The sequence below is a fragment of the Cyprinodon tularosa genome, unplaced genomic scaffold, assembly GCF_016077235.1.
Source record: "Cyprinodon tularosa strain WSP-4 unplaced genomic scaffold, ASM1607723v1 ctg272, whole genome shotgun sequence".
NCBI lineage: Eukaryota > Metazoa > Chordata > Actinopteri > Cyprinodontiformes > Cyprinodontidae > Cyprinodon > Cyprinodon tularosa.
In genome coordinates, this window is record NW_024038977.1 from 736,481 (window position 1) to 754,252 (window position 17,772).

The following is a 17,772-nucleotide window of genomic DNA, read 5'->3' on the forward strand; positions in this document are numbered from 1 at the left end:
TTGAACCCAGCAAAGACGCAGCCAGACTGAAGATGACAAGTCCCCGTAGCATAAACACGTACACACCCACACCCCCCACACACCCACACACCCACACACACACACACACACACACACACACACACACACACACACACACACACACACACACACACACACACACACACACACACACACACACACACACACACACACGGCTAACCCCACTGAAATATTAAGTGTGCACCCTCAATACGCAGCAGGTAACCAGGACAGCTTGTGTGTTTTAAGTTCATGGAGCTACTGGTCTCAGCGCGAGCGTATTGGTCCTCACAAACACAGTATAACAGGAATGTGTGTGTGGCGCGCAAAGTTAGAGAGGTTGTTTTAAGCGACGAGGTGGATTCGTCACAGTCACAATAACCATGACATGAAATGTTCATATCCTACAACAGGGATGTTCTTCAGGCAAACGGGTAGATAAATAAGGATCTCACCGAATTTGGTGGAAGCTGCATCTCGCTCGTTACATTCGCCATTGTCCCTCTAATTGTCTGCACCTGCGCTTGGGTTCAGAAGCCTGTAAAAGCGCAGTATTTTCAGCGCCCCAAGACCATAAAGTTCCGAGACGCTGATTGGCCATTAAATTCACCTAGCAATAGTACATGATTGACAGATTCTCTGCAAATGTGGGTCAGTCTGATCACAGCCCCCAGAACAGAGACGGTAGGAGTCTGTCTGTGGAAATCCACAAATTAATGACAGTAGATAGGGAAATGTAGTTTATATAATTTGTTTTGCTTTTAGGTACACAGTCTAGAGAGTAAAACTGACATTTATGAGTTAATTTCTAAAAATATATTTTACGTTTCTCTCTTCTTATCAGGGAGGGCGGTGCCCCAGCGCCCCCTATGGGCCAGCCGCCACTGGGGCCAACGAGGGCCAGTGCCCCTGTAGATCATGTCCTGGCCCCTGTACTGAAGACATAATACTCAAAAAATTTTAATGGTGACATGCGCTGGAACAGATATAGTTATTGATAGGTCCTTTTGATCTATTTCATTTTTTTCTTTATAAATATTGTTTTTTTTTTTTTTATTATTTAAAAGCTATAAGGTGATAGCTTCACTGGTATTGAGATAGGATCACAAATGTTTTTTCAAAACAAATTGCTCAAATTTTTACAGCTGAATATATCAGTTTTTCTTGAGTTCTCATTCAGATTTGATAGAAAACTGTAATTTGAACTTAAATTTGACAAAAATGTTAAATTCCAAAATTTTGAATGTATATTAGCCTCATAAGGCATAGAATTTTAATTAAACCTAATTGAATAAAAATTTCACCTCATGCAGCTCTCTTAATATATTTGAATCCCTTGCCCTGTTTTTTTATTTGATGCTTTTCTGTGCCCCCATGAAAACACGCTGGCCCCCTCCTGGCCCCCTGGTACATTTGGTCTAGAACCGCCACTGCATCCAATCACACAAGAAAAGACGGTGGTCCAAACTCAGGGAACTGTGCTTCAGCTTGAGCTGTGGTTTTTCACTACTGTAGATAAAAATAGTTTTAGACAGTAAAACGTGCAGGGGACCAAAATGCACGTTTGATAAAGTGCAGGGGACATGTCCCCCCACTAATTGACATCCATTTGTACCTCTATGCTCCTCCTCAGCACTTGTTTAATTTGAAAAAGGACTTTGGAGCCGTGAAAACCAGCTCTTTCTCTCCTTTGACATTGTAGTTGTAGGCCCAGATATAAACACTGACATGCTTTTGCCTTTTTCCACATCAATTATTTGAATTATTTCAGTATAATTTAAACTAAACAACTGACCTGATTTTTAACACCTTTTATAATGAAAGAATGAACATAAAATTAGATTTGGTGTCAGGGGATATGTTGTTTCTAATAGATGTAGTCTATAAAACAAGGATACTGCATTCAGGGTAACAGAAATCTCTACAATTTAAGGGAAAAACTCTCAAAGTTCAGGATAAAGTTATCAGACAGTGTTCCTGTGTGCGTGAAACCCTCGCGGACTGAATCCCATTCCGAGCCAGCAGACTGTCACGAGAAGCGCTCATTTGAAACCAATTTCCATTATTTCTAAAAATAAAGGTGGCTTAATTGATAAGAAATGACTCGCAGGGCAAACCTCCTGGTGACGGCTCACCTATTGAAGCGCGCATGCGCAGACTGGACGTGACGTCACGCAGACAGGAGCCGCTGGAGGAGAGCTCGGTTGCTGTCGTGTTTTTTCTGCTACGCAAAACCGTTTCGTGTTTAATTTCCCACCATGTCGGGGTTTGACAGCAACCCGTTCGCGGACCCTGTGGATGTGAACCCCTTCCAGGTGAGTGTTAGTAGGTAGGAGCTGTCAGGTGAGTCCTGGATGGCTAGATTGGGTGGAAGGTGAGCAATGAAAGGGAAAACCTGTTTGGTTGGTTGCTGGGTTCGGCCTTTAGTAGCCTGCTTCCTGGCCCTGAACTGTTGGAAGAGGTATGACACGTATTCAGTCGAATCTAGGCTACTTTAAGTTTATATTCAAGGCCATAAGTAAAATTATCTGGATTTGTTTTTACTCCGCCTAGAATTACCTGGACAGGTGAACGAAACTCTCATCAACAGGTGCAGGCAGGCATACAGCCGACATCTATTCAGGCCATGGAGTTATTTTTTTAATCATTTTTTTCTCTTTTTGTAAACTGGAACTAAATCCTAATGCTTGTGGGTTTTTTCTTTTTGTATATCTATATATCTATTCATCTCTATCGATATCCATCTATATATATCTGTATACATCTATCTGTATACATCTATCTATATACATCTATCGAAATCTATCTATATACATCTATCTGTATACATCTATCTATATACATCTATCGAAATCTATCTATATACATCTATCTGTATACATCTATTGAAATCTATCTGTATACATCTATCTGTATACAACTATCGAAATCTATCTGTATACATCTATCTGTATACATCTATCGAAATCTATCTGTATACATCTATCTGTATACATCTATCGAAATCTATCTGTATACATCTATCTGTATACATCTATCGAAATCTATCTGTATACATCTATCGAAATCTATCTGTATACATCTATCTGTATACATCTATCGAAATCTATCTGTATACATCTATCGAAATCTATCTGTATACATCTATCTGTATACATCTATCGAAATCTATCTGTATACATCTATCTGTAAACATCTATCTAGATCTATCTGTATACATCTATTGACATCTATCTGTGTATATGTCTGTGTATATATATATATATATATATATATATATATATATATACAAAAAGCAGAGGAAAACCGTTGTGGTTGACATACCAAGTGACTGCAACATCAGGAAAAAGAAAAAAAGGAACTACACGTAGAGAAATACCAGAGACCAGACTCAGAGAAGAGCTGGAAAAAACCTGGAAGGTGAAGACATCAGTGGTACCCGTGGTCAATAGGGTCATGACTAGGGGTTTGGGAAATAATCGTTTTGGCGATATATCGTGATATCCGTCTGCCCAATATAATATCGATCTTTCACTTCTTAGTATCGATTTCCAAAAAAAAAAAAAATGGTTACATAAAACATTGATGGGAAAATGGGCTACCTCTGCACCACCACTCTGGCAGAAAGCTCTGTGGAGCCCTTTAACTGTGCGTGCAGCACCAAATCTGTATTTGAGGCAGTCACAGTGGAAGAAAACCGCAAACAACATGGATAATAATACCTAATCAATATTTTCTGATGAAAATATACAGCACTTGCTGTTTTATCTCATCATTTGATTTTGATAGCTGGGGAAAATATGGCAATATATAGTGATACTGCAATATCGTGATAATATCGTATCGTGACCCAAGTATCGCAACATGTATCGAATTGCAACACTCATGCCAATACTCACCTCTAGTCATGACCCCCAAACTGGAGGAGTGGTTACAGCAGATCCCTGGAAATGCATCCGACATCTCGGTCCAGAAGAGTGCAGTTCTAGGAGATACTGAGCTTCTTCTTCTTTTTTTTATAGAATAGAAATTCCCTTTATTGTCCCACAATGGATGAATTCTGGTGTTCACAGCAGCAAAAAGATTCTAGAAAATATGGTCACCCAAGTGTGGACCTTAGAAAAATGTATAAGAATAACATCATAATGATGAGTTGAAAAATAAATACTGTATAGTGTTTTAACAATATAAATTTTAACGACATTTTTACAGCAACATCAGAGATGTGAAAAACAACAACAGCTGACTACGATAGAAACTGTGCAAAATCAGCATGAATGTAACAACATATTGAGGTTGTTGGGAACATGAATATATATATATATATATATATATATATATATATATATATATATATATATATATATAATAAAACTTTGCTTACATCTAATAAAAAACAATCACCACAACAAACCTAGTGGTTGCATGATAACAGTATTAATATTTCTTTGCATAATTGCCATAGGCATTGACTGGGCATGATATTCTATGTTGATTACTTAATTCAGATTTGTTCAGTTAGGGACCACCTCTAGTCTTCTGAAAGGAAACTTTTCGACTTGGTACCAATAATTAGCAGCACATCCTTTAAGTCATGGAGGTTGTGATGTGGGGCCTTCATGGATCAGACATGTTTGTCCAGAACATCTGGCTGTAGTGAGAATTTGGAAATCTGGAACCAAATAAACTCTTTAATTTCATTGTTTTGCTTAAACTACTCTTTAATCATTCTGCAATACAGCAGAGACCATTTTTCCTTTAAAAGAGACACATTTTTACCAGGGAACAGGGTTTATATTAAGAAGTGAGCCCATGAACTGACTCCATAGCTCAGTGGTTCCGGTCTGATTCTTGCATCACCATTGCTTTCCCAATGGTGGAGCGAGAGCAGCCTGATTGGTCAGTGGTTATGTAGCTCTATACCAACAGCCTGATATTTACTGTCACCCAGGTCAGCTTTGAGGTTTGATTTTGGATATTAATTTCTCTAAGAACTAACATTAAGTTCTTCAGCAGGTAGAGCTATAATAAATTGATCAGGCTGGCCAGTCCTCATTCTCCACATGGCTTCTCTCTGATTGATTGATTGATAGAGTAACTTTTAATAGATGCTGACTGCAGACCAGGAGCCCCTCATAAGAGTATTAGTTCATACGGAGTTCCCATCTGTCCTCACTGTATGTCTGTTTTTCCTCTTCTTCCAGGATGCCTCAGTCACACAGGCCATCAGCAGGACCAATGAAAGCACTGGGGAGTATAATCCATTCTCTGCAGCAGAAATGGTGATACATCAATAATTAACTGAAGTTACAGATGAAAAGTATTTCTCAAAGGGTGCTTTGCCAATAAGTGTTTTTTATTTACTTCTCTCATAGGGACAGTATTCTGGAACAACCGTCCCTGCGCCTGCTACCTCTCCATCCCAGCCAGCTGTACTTCCCACATCTGTGGAGCAAAGCACACAAGTAAGTGGGAGGGAAGAGTCTACCTACACTAGAAAAATATTAAGTTCAGTTACAATGACAAGTTGTGCATGTATTTACAGTTTTAATTGATTTAAACCAATCCTAAAATCATTAACATTTCTCTGGGCTGTACATGAATAACTTTCCATGTCACACTGTCTGCCTATAGAGGGGCCCACGCAGGGTCAGCAGACCTTTGCAGATAGTTTTTAACTTCTGTCTTTGTGCCACACAAATTAAAACAATTGCCATTATGTGACAGAAACAGATTCATCCATCCATCCATTATCTGACACGCTTGTCCCAATAAGGCTCGGGCACAGCGCGTTGCATTCTGGGTACGCCGCCATATTAGTAGCTAGTTGCTACGGTAAACAAAGACCTAAAACAGCATAGAGACAGAGCAGAAAGACGAGTAAACAGCGATGTTAAAAGCGAAGAAAGGATGCGGAATATACCGAGACACACTGCAGAGGGAAGCCAGGGACCGTTATCTGCAAAAGATGGGCTTCATAAACGGACTTGATCCCTACGAAGTAGAAAGCAAGGAGTGGAGCGTTGGGGAAGAATTTCTACCGCCGTTTGCGAGGGAGGACGTATTTTCGTATCTAGTGTGTGGCGTCAGTGCCTACACACATGAAGAGTTTCGCTGCTACAAGTCGCTAGAGGCTAGAGACAGATGGAAAAGTTCATGACATGGAAGTAATCAAACCGAATGAGAACACAGTCATCAGAGCCAAGGTAAGCTACCGTCTCAACATGGTGTGGTGTCTGTTGTGGTGATAAGACTAGGTGCTGGCACTAACGTAAAACATCAAAAATGTATCTACTGGCTTTCCTGGTGAAACAACCAAAACTATTAACCCTATTATAAACTATTAATGACAAAATAAACAGAGTAGGACAACTGTTTTGTGTTTCAGTGGACCTGGCTAACCCTCTGGAACACAACCCTACTTCAGCTCATGCTACATGCTACAGATCAGCCAACAACGGTTAACTTGAAATGATACATGAATAAAAACAGTATGTTCTGTAACTTACCAGAATGAAAATGCCGGGAACACACTCTCATGGACGCAGGGATTGAGTTGAAAGTTATATTTGGCCGTCTTACAGCAGCGACCCATGCTAGCCGGCGACTCATTGTTATGGAGGACATTTGTTTTCCATTGAGACGCCTCCAGGTTGGAAAACGGTAAAAAGACAATCCATTTGGGATTTTTTTCCCCGTCCAGTCACAGCTTGCGCTACTACACCCTACGACACAGCAACGGGCGACCATAACGACAGCAGAGGTAAAATGAAACGGCAAAAAACTAAGCAAACTACTAGCAGAAGAGTGTAAACAGTGGGCTGACCAGCTATCAATATGTCTGCCGCGCTACGTGTGACGTCATGTGCCCGAGCCTTATTGGGGTCGCGAGGGGTGCTGGTCTCCAGCAGTCAATAGGCGAGAGGCGGGGTACACCCTGCCTGGAAAAGTCGCCAGTCCATTGCAGGGCAACACAGAGACACACAGGACAACCATTCATGCACACACTCACACCTAAGGACAATTTAGAGAAGCCAATTAACCTAAAACTCATGTTTTTGGACTGTGGGAAGAAGCCGGAGTACCCGGAGAGAACCCATGCATGCTCAGGGAGAACATGCAAACTGCATGCAGAAAGACCCTGGGCCGGAAATCGGAGCCAGAACCTTCTTGCTGCAAGGCAGCAGTGCTACCAACAAATTTAAGGGTACCGTATTTTCACGACCATAAGGCGCACCGTACTAAAAGGCGCACTCTCAGTTATGTGTCCCATTTCTGTATTTAACACACACATAAGGCGCACCGGACTATAGGGCGCGTTTTTTATATACAGGTACATGTCCTCTACTACCTTTAAATACCTCTACTGCGTATTTAAAAATACAGCGGGGGCAAAACTGAGTATGACTGTGCTTTATTCATGTATTTATTACAAAGTATTAATCAAACCTGGCAGCTGGCCGTGAGACAGACACATCGCAGATGACACAGCGCTGTGGTCACTCCTAAATTAACTTAAAATCCTGAAACCTGCCGACAGAATATGTTCGCTTTTATTACCGGTATCCTGGTGCCTGCAGCTAAAATTATTTAGATGAAAAACACCTGCCAGCAGCCGCGGTGAACGAAAGGATTTCTCCTGTCGGTGCACCGCTGGTATGTGGGGGTCTGAGCGCCTCCGACAGAAATAGATAATCTGGATGAACTGACTGCAATTATTAAGTTTTCAGGTGGCCTTTCTCACTTAAAAACATATTAAAACTACTTTATTCCAACTGATCACAGCAAATATAGCTGCAAGATTTAGATTATTTAGATGAAAAAACACCTGCCAGCCACCGCGCTGAAGAGGAGGAGGAGACCAGAGGCTGCTGTTGAATTAAGTTTTCAGGTAGAAAAATAGAGCGGAAGCAAACCTGAGTATGATTGTGCTTTATTCATGTGTTTATTACAAAGTATTAATCAAACCCATCAAAGTCATCATCCTCTGTTATCCTCAGCATTCCTCTGAATTAAACAGCTGCGCTAAATCAGACATGCCAGTTTCCCCTTCTTCACTGTCAGAGTCACTTTCCGTGCAGCGCAGCTCCTCAGAAATAATGAGATATTTTTTAATGAACGTGAGGAAAAGAACAGGGATCTGTTTGCTTTCAGAGGGAGGAGTAGACACTGCTGTCAGCGACCAGCTTTCAAGCAAACGTTTGTGTTTTATTATTAGTTTTAAATCAATATCACTGGCGATATTCTGCTATAACATGTGAAGTAAAGAATAAAACAGTAAAGCTCAACTTTCATACACATGAGAGATATTTTTTAATGAACGTGAGGAAAAGAACAGGGATCTGTTTGCTTTCAGAGGGAGGAGTAGACACTGCTGTCAGCGACCAGCTTTCAAGCAAACGTTTGTGTTTTATTATTAGTTTTAAATCAATATCACTGGCGATATTCTGCTATAACATGTGAAGTAAAGAATAAAACAGTAAAGCTCAACTTTCATACACATAAAACCTTTAAAATTTGAAGTTCTGCACGTTGGAATTGAGGCGGAGTTAACTCGGGTTGTTCTTTCTACTCCGTGCGCGCTCCCGACGAGGGGATACAAATTTTGGCAGGGATAACTACCTTGGCACGACACCGGCTTTTGCGAAAGCTTGAACAACAGAGCCAGCAGACACAGTCCATCTACAATCCATCCGCAAACGGTGGCGTAACTTGCACGGCGCTGCCTTCCACTTATCCTGAAACTGTGGTCTCAGTCTGTCATCCATCGCTCCCACGCCGCTCGCAGCCTTACTGTGAACGGCCGCTCCACACCGATGTCGAGCGGTTGAAGTTCCTTTATCAGACCCCCGGGATAACGGCGAGCACAGCGTTCATTTGATTCATCTTTTTTTCACATCGGCTGTGAGATGGGCACGCAGCGATGGTGATGCGTGGAAAAAAGCACCTGGTCTCCTCACATACACCTGCCTTTCATCATCTCCTCATTCACCCAGCCTTTTCATTTGCGTTAATATCATATGTCATCAGAGCGCTGTGTCTGTCTCCCAGCCAGCTCCCAGATCAGCTTCTCTGATTGGTTGATGCGGCGCGTCCAGCAGCAAAACTTCAATTTTTCCATCTGAGCAGCAGCAGCGCGTTGGCGGTGCGTCAGATGCTTAAACGCTCCCGACGTGCTGCACCAAAACGCGCTGCAGGACCTTTTGCTGCACCTATATGCGCGTCAACCATTGACTTTGCATGTAAACTCGCTGCTTCTGCTGCACCTGCTGGGTCCGGTTCACACCGATGTCGAGCGGTTGAACAGCGAGCACAGCGTTAATTTGTTTCCCCATGTTTTTCACATCAGCTGTGAGATGGGCACGCATGGAGTTACATATTAACAGCGATGGTGAGGGGTGGAAAAAAACACCTGGTCTCCTTACATTCAGCCACTCTTTCATCATCTCCTCAATGAGGTGGTCTCAAAAGTCGCAGTTACAACACACATAAGGCGCACCGCGCCATAGGGCGCACCGCACATTTTGAGGAAAAAAAAAGACGTTTAAGTGCGCCTTATAGTCGTGAAAATACGGTAACAGGAAACTGAGGTTCAGTTAGATTTCCAGTCTTCTATCATTTAGAATTATGCTCTGAAAGTAAATTAAAATCCTTTTAAGGCAAGTAGGATAGTACTATGTAGGGCTGGGCAACTAATCAATAAAATTAATCAAATTTTTTGTTAAAGTTTTTAGCTTTTAGAAAAAACAAAACAAAAATAACCAATCTACTCCTTGGGCTCCCAAACTTCAGAGTGACTCCCTTTCATTACTTTGATCAACTATCTCACCGTGTAACACCACTAGCTGCAAACATTTAGTGTCTTCATGCTGGTGAAGATTCTCAGTCATTCAGGTCATAGTCATTCCAAAAAATTCAAAATTGTCAGGAATAACATTAGAGTTCCAGGATTTAAACCTCGAACTCAACGACAATTTGAATTTAAAAAAGCTTCCTGGATGGGATGCGAAACGTATTCAAACTTGGAAACAAAGTCCAGTGGATCATTTGTAATTTTCTTTTTTTTTGGTTTTAGTGTCTTTATAATTTTTTTGTTGTGAAACATGATTATTTTGCTGCATTTTTTGCTGCTTGAATTAAGGTTGCCTACCAGAGGGGAGGGCGGAAATAAGAGCTAGTTTTTGAAAGCATGTAATGTGTATTTTTTATTGCACAACTTAAGAAAGGAAAAAAACTAAATCCATTGGATTTGTTTAAAAAAAAAAAATGTTTAAGCCATGTCGCCCAGCCCTACTTAACAGAGCTTTTGATAATACAACAAAGTCTGTGTGTGTTTCGTTCAGACAGATACCAGATAAAATCTATCTACAGCAGTAAGTCTTCTGTAATGACTAAAAATCAAAAGGATCCAAAAAGTCTGGGCACCTCTGATTGATTTAATCTGTATTTTAGGACATAAAAAACTTCACATTACCAATTAAAATCTTTGAAAAAGGCTGATAGCATTGCTGGTACAAACCACAGCCATGTGGTTTTAGGATAGAGGAAGAATATGAAGGTTAAAGGATGTGAATTATTTTAAAGAGGTGGCTAAATGTTTCTTTCCTATGAATGGGAGAAATGGCAAATTAGAAATGTTAAGCAGCTCGTTTTTAAGTTTATTGCAAACACGATCCAGTACATTCAGAATATTAAGAAGTCAAATTTTTAAAGGATTCCTTTTTCAATGCTTAAAAAGTAGGCAGTAGAAATATTGCATATTCCTACAATCTTTTTGCAAGCAAGTTTTGTAACTTGTTGAATGTATCATCATAAACGTTTTGCTGCTGCTTTTCATTCTCCAAGTTTAGCTTCTCATTTTTATTTTTAGTTTAGATTGAGCAACTGTGATGCCTAATTTTCCCATAAATGTTTGATCAAGTAATAATTTACTTAAAGGTGCAGTGGAGGATGTTCTTTTTCTGGGTGGATCATCAAAATAAGTGGTCCTCCTAATTGTCAATCATTCTGGTGATATGTTTACGTAAGGCTGTCTTACGTGCTCGTCCCCATTTGCACTTACTGGCGGTGAGTCTGATATAGTGGAAAAATTGCAAATCTTCCTCTGGAAAGTAAGCTTCTATGAGCGATGTAAAAGCAACGTTTAAACAGAGCGTGCACAAGGGGGAATGGGCTTGTGCACGCTCTCACACTCGCAGGGTTGTGCATGTGCATTCCACTATACCTTGGATTAAAATTTGAGGATAGATTTGTCTTCTTTTTTTTTTCTCAAAAGAAGAGTTTCATTTTTGTGGGGTTCAATAATTTGTCATCACATGTTTACTAGACAGAGTTGTGGTGTTTGAGCTTTGGTTTGTTGGCTGTGCTTCAGGCGACGGCAGCCGCTGCTCAGGCTAACCTGATCAAACAGCAGGAAGAGCTGGAGAGGAAGGCTGCAGAGCTGGAGCGGAAGGAGCAGGAGTTACAGAACAGGACCACGAGCAGAGACCCAAACACAGGAGGTAAAGATTTGCAGATTTCAGGAGCCGCATATGAACATATTTCAGTGGAAACAATAAGCAGAAATGTAACTGGAATGTTCAAATCTCTGTTTCTTAGCTAAGGAGAACAACTGGCCGCCTCTTCCAAAGTTCTTTCCTATAAAGCCGTGCTTCTATCAGAACTTTGATGAAGAAATCCCAGAAGACTACCGCAGAATATGCAAGAGGATGTATTACCTCTGGATGTGTATGTATCCTGTCTTCAAGGAATCCTCTATGCAAAACCTAAACAGTTGTGTGTTTATTGTAGGCAATTAAAACAGACATGTTTTAAAATGTATGGGTTGATGAATTATTTTCTTTTTGCTCCTGTTTTCTGGTGAACCACCTCAGTGCACAGCGTCACACTCTTCCTCAACGTGCTGGCTTGTTTGGCCTATTTCACCGCCGACAGCAGTAAAGGGGTTGACTTTGGTCTGTCCATCCTTTGGTTCATCCTCTTCACTCCCGTGTCCTTCGTCTGCTGGTACAGGCCAGTTTACAAAGCCTTCAGGTAATCATGTTTTGCATATATTTTTTTAATGCAAATTAGTTTGTTAATATGATCAAAGCTGCATCCAGGTGTTGTTGAAAAGTCGTCGTACAAGAATGCATGAGCAGTGGTGTGTATTCTATTAATGTTAAACTTTCTGAGTAGGTCAGAAGTACGTTAATGCTCCTGTTTTTTAAATATTGATGAAAAACTCATGAAGGTTTTACATTTCACTGCTTTCAAACTGTCTATTCAACCATACTGATGTGGTTATTGAAGGGAAATCTAATTCTGACACGAAAGTTGTGTTTTACATATTAACTTTTTTGTTAAATCCAAAACATGTTTTGTTTCTTTAGTCTAAAAAAACCTTCCTTTCTACCTTGTTGTTGCTAAATAAAAAAGCAGTACTTACATGAAGGTTTAGGTTGTATAAAATTAGGCAACATCTATTTCTCATCTCAAGAGTGATTTAAAATCTAGATCCTGGCATCTTTATCTAGCAATACTGTAATTGTCCTTATGTACTGGTTCAATTGTTCTCAGCCCGAGTTGTGTAGAACTATTGATGGGCCGTTATCGGTGTTAACAAAAGCTGCGTTAATGCCTGTTATCGGGCGATAAACAAAATATGTCCGTTAATCTATTCTCACAGTCCGGTTGGGAGCTGGGTCTATACTAATGATGACTTTCACCTTGATATTTTAGCACGGATGTATACCTGGGGGCGAGAACTAATCAGCTGTCAAACCTGTGTAGCCTTACTGATAAATAAGCACATTGAACATGACGAGCTAACACGGATGCAGCTATAAAGACGCTGGGTTTGCTCCAGGGAAAATTTATTCTTAAGAATGCAAAACTCGACAAGGATAAAGCTATTTGCACCTTTGGCAATGCAGAATTGGTTCAGTGCAGGAGTTCTTGCGTTCTGAAGTGCCACTTAAAGGCAGGTAGGCTATGCTAAGTAATTTAAAATTTCATTTTACCACAACACCACAAATGATTACCACAACATTATCTTATCTTCGGTTTAAGTGGGTAAAGTGGGACGCTTTTTGAAAATGTAGCTTCTGTGGTATTTATTTAGCCTAATACTAATAAAAATAATAATGACAATTAATAATAATAATAATTAAACTTTACTGATCTCACATTGGAGAAATTTACCTCTGCATTTAATTTCTGCCTATTTCATTTCTAGAGCTAGAGTTTCATGACACATTTTTAAAAAACCTTGAGATCTTCACATCAAAAGAGACATACTTAACACAGATTTTAGTATTATCCTAAAAAGCTGTTGCACGAAATATTGGTCTGCCTGAGTTGAAAAAGTGGAAAGAGAGCTTGGACTGTCTGACACAAAGCTACTGACTGTAAACAGTTCATCATGACCTATTATGTAGGCCTACAGTTAAGAATTCATGTTTGTCTGAATAAACACTTATTAAACACAAATACATCTTATTGAATATTATTTTCATCACCAGTTATCATAGTAGAAATCTATTTATTTAATATTGAATCATTAATTGCAGTATGCAATTAATCTCTAATGATTTAATTTAACATGTACAGTTAGATGATGCTTTTCAAATGGGATTTCTAATTGTATGATTTAAATGTTACATTTGAAATATATGTTTTTCTATTTCTAACTCTCCTGGTCCTCCATATTGTTCACCATTCAACTGCAGTAATGAATTCAATAACATCCATACTCTGCTGTCCATTTAGTGGAAGGGATGCGTCTGAATTTGTGACTTTGCTGCAGCAACAGGTTTTTTCTGTCTTGGCTTCTTTTGTGCAGCGTGACGGTTAGCTACTGTTATATTGTGGTAAAACTGTACAGGTTGTAGAATATAAAACCTTGAAAGTAGGGAATGTTTAAAGTGGTCTTGGGGTAGATCAGGACTAAAGTTTGAGATACACTTGTAGGATGCTAAAGGTCAGTGTAGTGCTGTGTGATACTGTTCCTCTATGAGCCTTTTATATCAGTGTTATAAGTATTCTTGATTTAAATCTCACCCATTTGAAACAAAAAAGTATTTATTTATAACTCTATTTAAAAAATTATAGAACCTTTAAAAACAGGTCAGTCCCAGCTGTAGATCATTGGATTTAATTTAATAATCTAAATCTACAAAAATATATTTTGGGAGTTCAGGAGTCATTACCAATCAGTTCTGAGATGTTTCTGGCAATCACTACAGTAGTAACCATTCAAAATTTCCCCACTTTCCTGGATGGGCCCTTGGTTGGTCCTTAACTAAAAGTCCTTTTTAAACATCTAAAATATTCTTTCTGTCATGATTTGTGGACATTCAGATCTAAAGAGAAGCGTTATCTTTTGGTCAGACGCTGTAATTCAGTGAAAGGGTGGAGTCAGAGTAAAAAAAAAATGCATGTCCAGGAGGCGGCCAGTGGCTGGAAGTTGGAGGGGATTTTGCTGCCTTCTGACTGGAAAGGGCAATTTTGAATGCCTGCTACTGTAGTTCTGCAGCGCTTTATTTAAGCAACGCTTACATTGTCTTACATTTTTCTTTTTCCACAGGTCTGACAGCTCCTTCAGCTTCTTTTTCTTCTTTTTTGTCTTCTTCTTCCAAGTGGCAGTGTACATCATCCAGTCAGTAGGAATCCCCTCATGGGGAAACAGGTGAGTTTTAGTTTAAACAAGCTGTCTGTTTCAGTTTGTATAAGCATGACGGTGTGCATAGGATCTGGAAAGCGCATGCATAACTCTCAGCTAAGTGTTCTGGTGGTTATTTCTCTCCTGTTTCCACTCTCTTGCATATCTTTGACAGATTCCTGTTGACTTATCTTGTCTGGGGTGCTTTTTTTGTAAGTGCGCTGAGCTTTTCTTCTTGGGGTTTATTTTCAGCATCATGTTGTGTATCAATACTTAAAAGCTTTTTTTCCATCCTCAGGTCTTACAAGCCTCATCTTTTCCATGTGTCACTGAGAATAACATTTATATTAGCAAACTAAGTAGTTTTTGACAAGTTTTTTTAGATAGGTGTTGCATTATACTGAGTAAAAAAAAAAAAAAAAAGACAAATTTCAAACATTTTTCTCTTGTTTTTGACAGTGGATGGATCTCATCAATTAGCATGATTGGTTATAACTTGGGGGTCGCTGTGGTTATGATGGTAGTGGCTGGATTTTTCACTGTCAACGCTGTTCTGGGTGTCATCCTGCTAAAATTGGTAAGTGCAAACCTGTTTTCTTTTTACATTTATCATCCAATTAGGTTGAAATGACAGTGTGTAGTAAAACATTTTATGTACTACAGATTTCCATAATGCTGTTTTCACTTTGTAGAAAGGAAAAGTCCTCAAACATCTTGATGAGCTCAATTTAAAGACTTTTAACAGCTCTTTATTTTAAAAAAAAATCAAACAATATGATCAATTATCTATGTAAAACTAGTGTCTGCTAAAAATCACTTAAATGAGGAGCTTGTTGTAGTACTCCATCTGTCAGGTTACGTATAATTTTGTTAAAGCCCCACAGCTGCATAAAATCCTCCATGTTCTGTGTGGCTCTTTGGAGGCTAAACTCCAGCTTTATTCTGACTTTAACGTTGCACCTCCACAGAGCCACAGCATCAAGGTGAGGTCCCTCCTGCTGGGTCTTTGCGGGACAAGTAAAAGGCCATCTTTGCTTTGCTGAGTAAAAAAATTAAAATGTCAGGCCTTTGGCCTGTTGTTTTTATTTTGGCATTTTAAAAAATGTTCTAAAAAGACTAAAAACGCTTATTAAAAAGCTAAAAAAGGTATCTAGTCTTGTGCATTCCATAAAAACATGGAATACATTTTCAGATAGAGTACAGAAAGGACACTCATTTAAAACACCCTGATTTATAAGATAAGGGATAAAAGCGAGCTTGTGGCGATGGCACCATGTAAAACCCTCCAATAGAGATTACCAGTTTGTTTTTTAATTGGAGGCATGTATAAAGTCTTCAACTGGGGTGCTTTTTCCCCCCCTGTCCAGATGCAGACTGGCCTGTTTTGGAGATGTCTTTGGTTAATGACTTTTGTGCAGCTGTAGTAAAGGGCTTTCTAGTCCATTTTCAGTAAAACCATTTTGAGTGGGTCCAGGCTGGAGTGTAGAGGTTTGCTTTGTTAAGGGAAGCAAGGATCCAGGATTTGGTTGAAAGCATAGAAAGAAAATATAAACCAAGCAAGCCATAATTTGGAGGTCAATGAAGGGAAATAATGTTTTGATCATGGAGCTCTGGCTCCACCAGACTCGTTATATGCTTGTTTTGCATACAGATTCATTATTCATTCAGTTTCCAATACTTATCAAAAGGTGGCATGGATTATGCACACCTGTACACAGAATGGGATATTGAATAATCATTTGAGTTTATGATGTCCAAAATGAAATGTCTCCATGATAACCTTAACTGCTCTTATCTCAGGTCCACTCCAAGTACAGAAGGACTGGCGCAAGCTTCACCAAAGCTCAGCAGGAGTTTTCCCAAGGAGTTCTGACCAACCGCACCTTCCAGAGCGCTGCAGCCAGCGCTGCCACCTCTGCTGCCCAGGGAGCCTTTGGCACTAACCAAGAAAACTAAACTGCTCCAGAAATGCCTGCAAAGGTTTCAAAATCATACAGAAATTTGCCAAAATCCAAAAAGAAACTTCCTACAGAAATCGGCTTTATAAACTGTATAGCTACATTTTCTTAAATGCTGTATTGCAAATAACATTTTCGGACCATGTACAGATAAAAACAAGAAGTTATGGTGATGAAGTCAGTGCCTTGAACGCGGCTCAGTTGTTTCCAACTTTAGACTTCATTTATTAATGTGCAATATGTTGGAATTTGCAACCATCTGAAATCATAAAATGCTCCAGGAAAACAGAGGCTGATTTAAAAGAAAATATGTTTTATGTAAATCTAGAAAGCTTGGTTTAGAAGCAGTGTAATAAAGCCTTAAGAACAAATGTACACGCAATAGGGTAGAATTATTATTGAATATTAAGGTACACCGCATAGTATGCCTATAAAGCAATATAATTCTGTTATAGGACCAAGTTTTTCTGACTCTTCTGTTACCTTTTTTTTTTTCTTTTTTCCAAGCTTGATGCTTTTATGTATGTAGGACACATGAACCAATGACTAATGAAGGTGAAGGGATGAAGGTCTGTCTTTGTAATTGGACTTTTGATGGAATGTCTCTAAACGAAGATGGGATTTTTTTGGGTGGGTGGGGAGCTGCTACGTTTTTATTTCATACTATGTTGTGAAGGAATATCTATATATTTTGTTTTAACTGAACTTTGCTGTGATTACAAAGTAATACATTGAGGTTTGGTACAGATCTACTGATAATTATTGGATATAGGTGCATTAATGAGCGGAAAGAACAGAATACTTGCAGCGCACATAAATGCAGCTAGTTATTTGATGGGTTTAGAATTTATAAGACCTGTCCTGTAAATATATATATAACTGACAACTTCTATATTTATGGTACCATAACACTGAATCACATTTTTTAGGCACCTTTTTTGTCTAGTCATAATCTTATTGGTTTTGTGTTACAGTTAAAACCCTTTAAAATGATTGTATGTGTATGAAAAGGGCTGTCTTTGGTGTTTCTCATTGATATATGCATTATAACGTGTTTGTAAATATGTTTATTTAAGCTGTACTTAGTGGATGGGTATTTGAAGGGAAACGGCCCAGTCTTAACAAGCATTAAAAGTGTGGATTCAAACTGTC

General features: G+C 39.3%; 1 protein-coding gene across 2 annotated transcripts; it reads left to right on the forward strand.

Moving 5' to 3' along the window:
- Positions 1–2,181: 2,181 nt before the first annotated feature.
- Positions 2,182–17,772, forward strand: scamp2l (secretory carrier membrane protein 2, like). 2 transcript variants are annotated; one of them, XM_038289851.1, is made up of 9 exons: positions 2,182–2,336; positions 5,226–5,303; positions 5,397–5,486; positions 11,393–11,522; positions 11,620–11,748; positions 11,895–12,054; positions 14,588–14,689; positions 15,122–15,239; positions 16,463–17,772. In XM_038289851.1, exons 1-9 carry the CDS (start codon positions 2,280–2,282, stop codon positions 16,616–16,618), a joined length of 1,020 nt encoding a protein of 339 aa, XP_038145779.1. In that variant the 5' UTR covers positions 2,182–2,279; the 3' UTR covers positions 16,619–17,772. The 2 variants fall into 2 exon arrangements, with proteins under 2 accessions (XP_038145779.1, XP_038145780.1); XM_038289852.1 differs by lacking the exons at positions 15,122–15,239; positions 16,463–17,772 and adding an exon at positions 14,838–15,036.

What these genes read in the sequence shown, in the direction of transcription:
- scamp2l (XM_038289851.1), top strand. Translation starts at nt 2,280, where the DNA reads ATGTCGGGGTTTGACAGCAACCCGTTCGCGGACCCTGTGGATGTGAAC. An exon ending in CTGTGGAGCAAAGCACACAA is followed by an intron (nt 5,487 to 11,392) that starts GTAAGTGGGAGG and finishes GCTGTGCTTCAG; the next exon opens with GCGACGGCAGCCGCTGCTCA. An exon ending in GTGTCATCCTGCTAAAATTG is followed by an intron (nt 15,240 to 16,462) that starts GTAAGTGCAAAC and finishes CTCTTATCTCAG; the next exon opens with GTCCACTCCAAGTACAGAAG.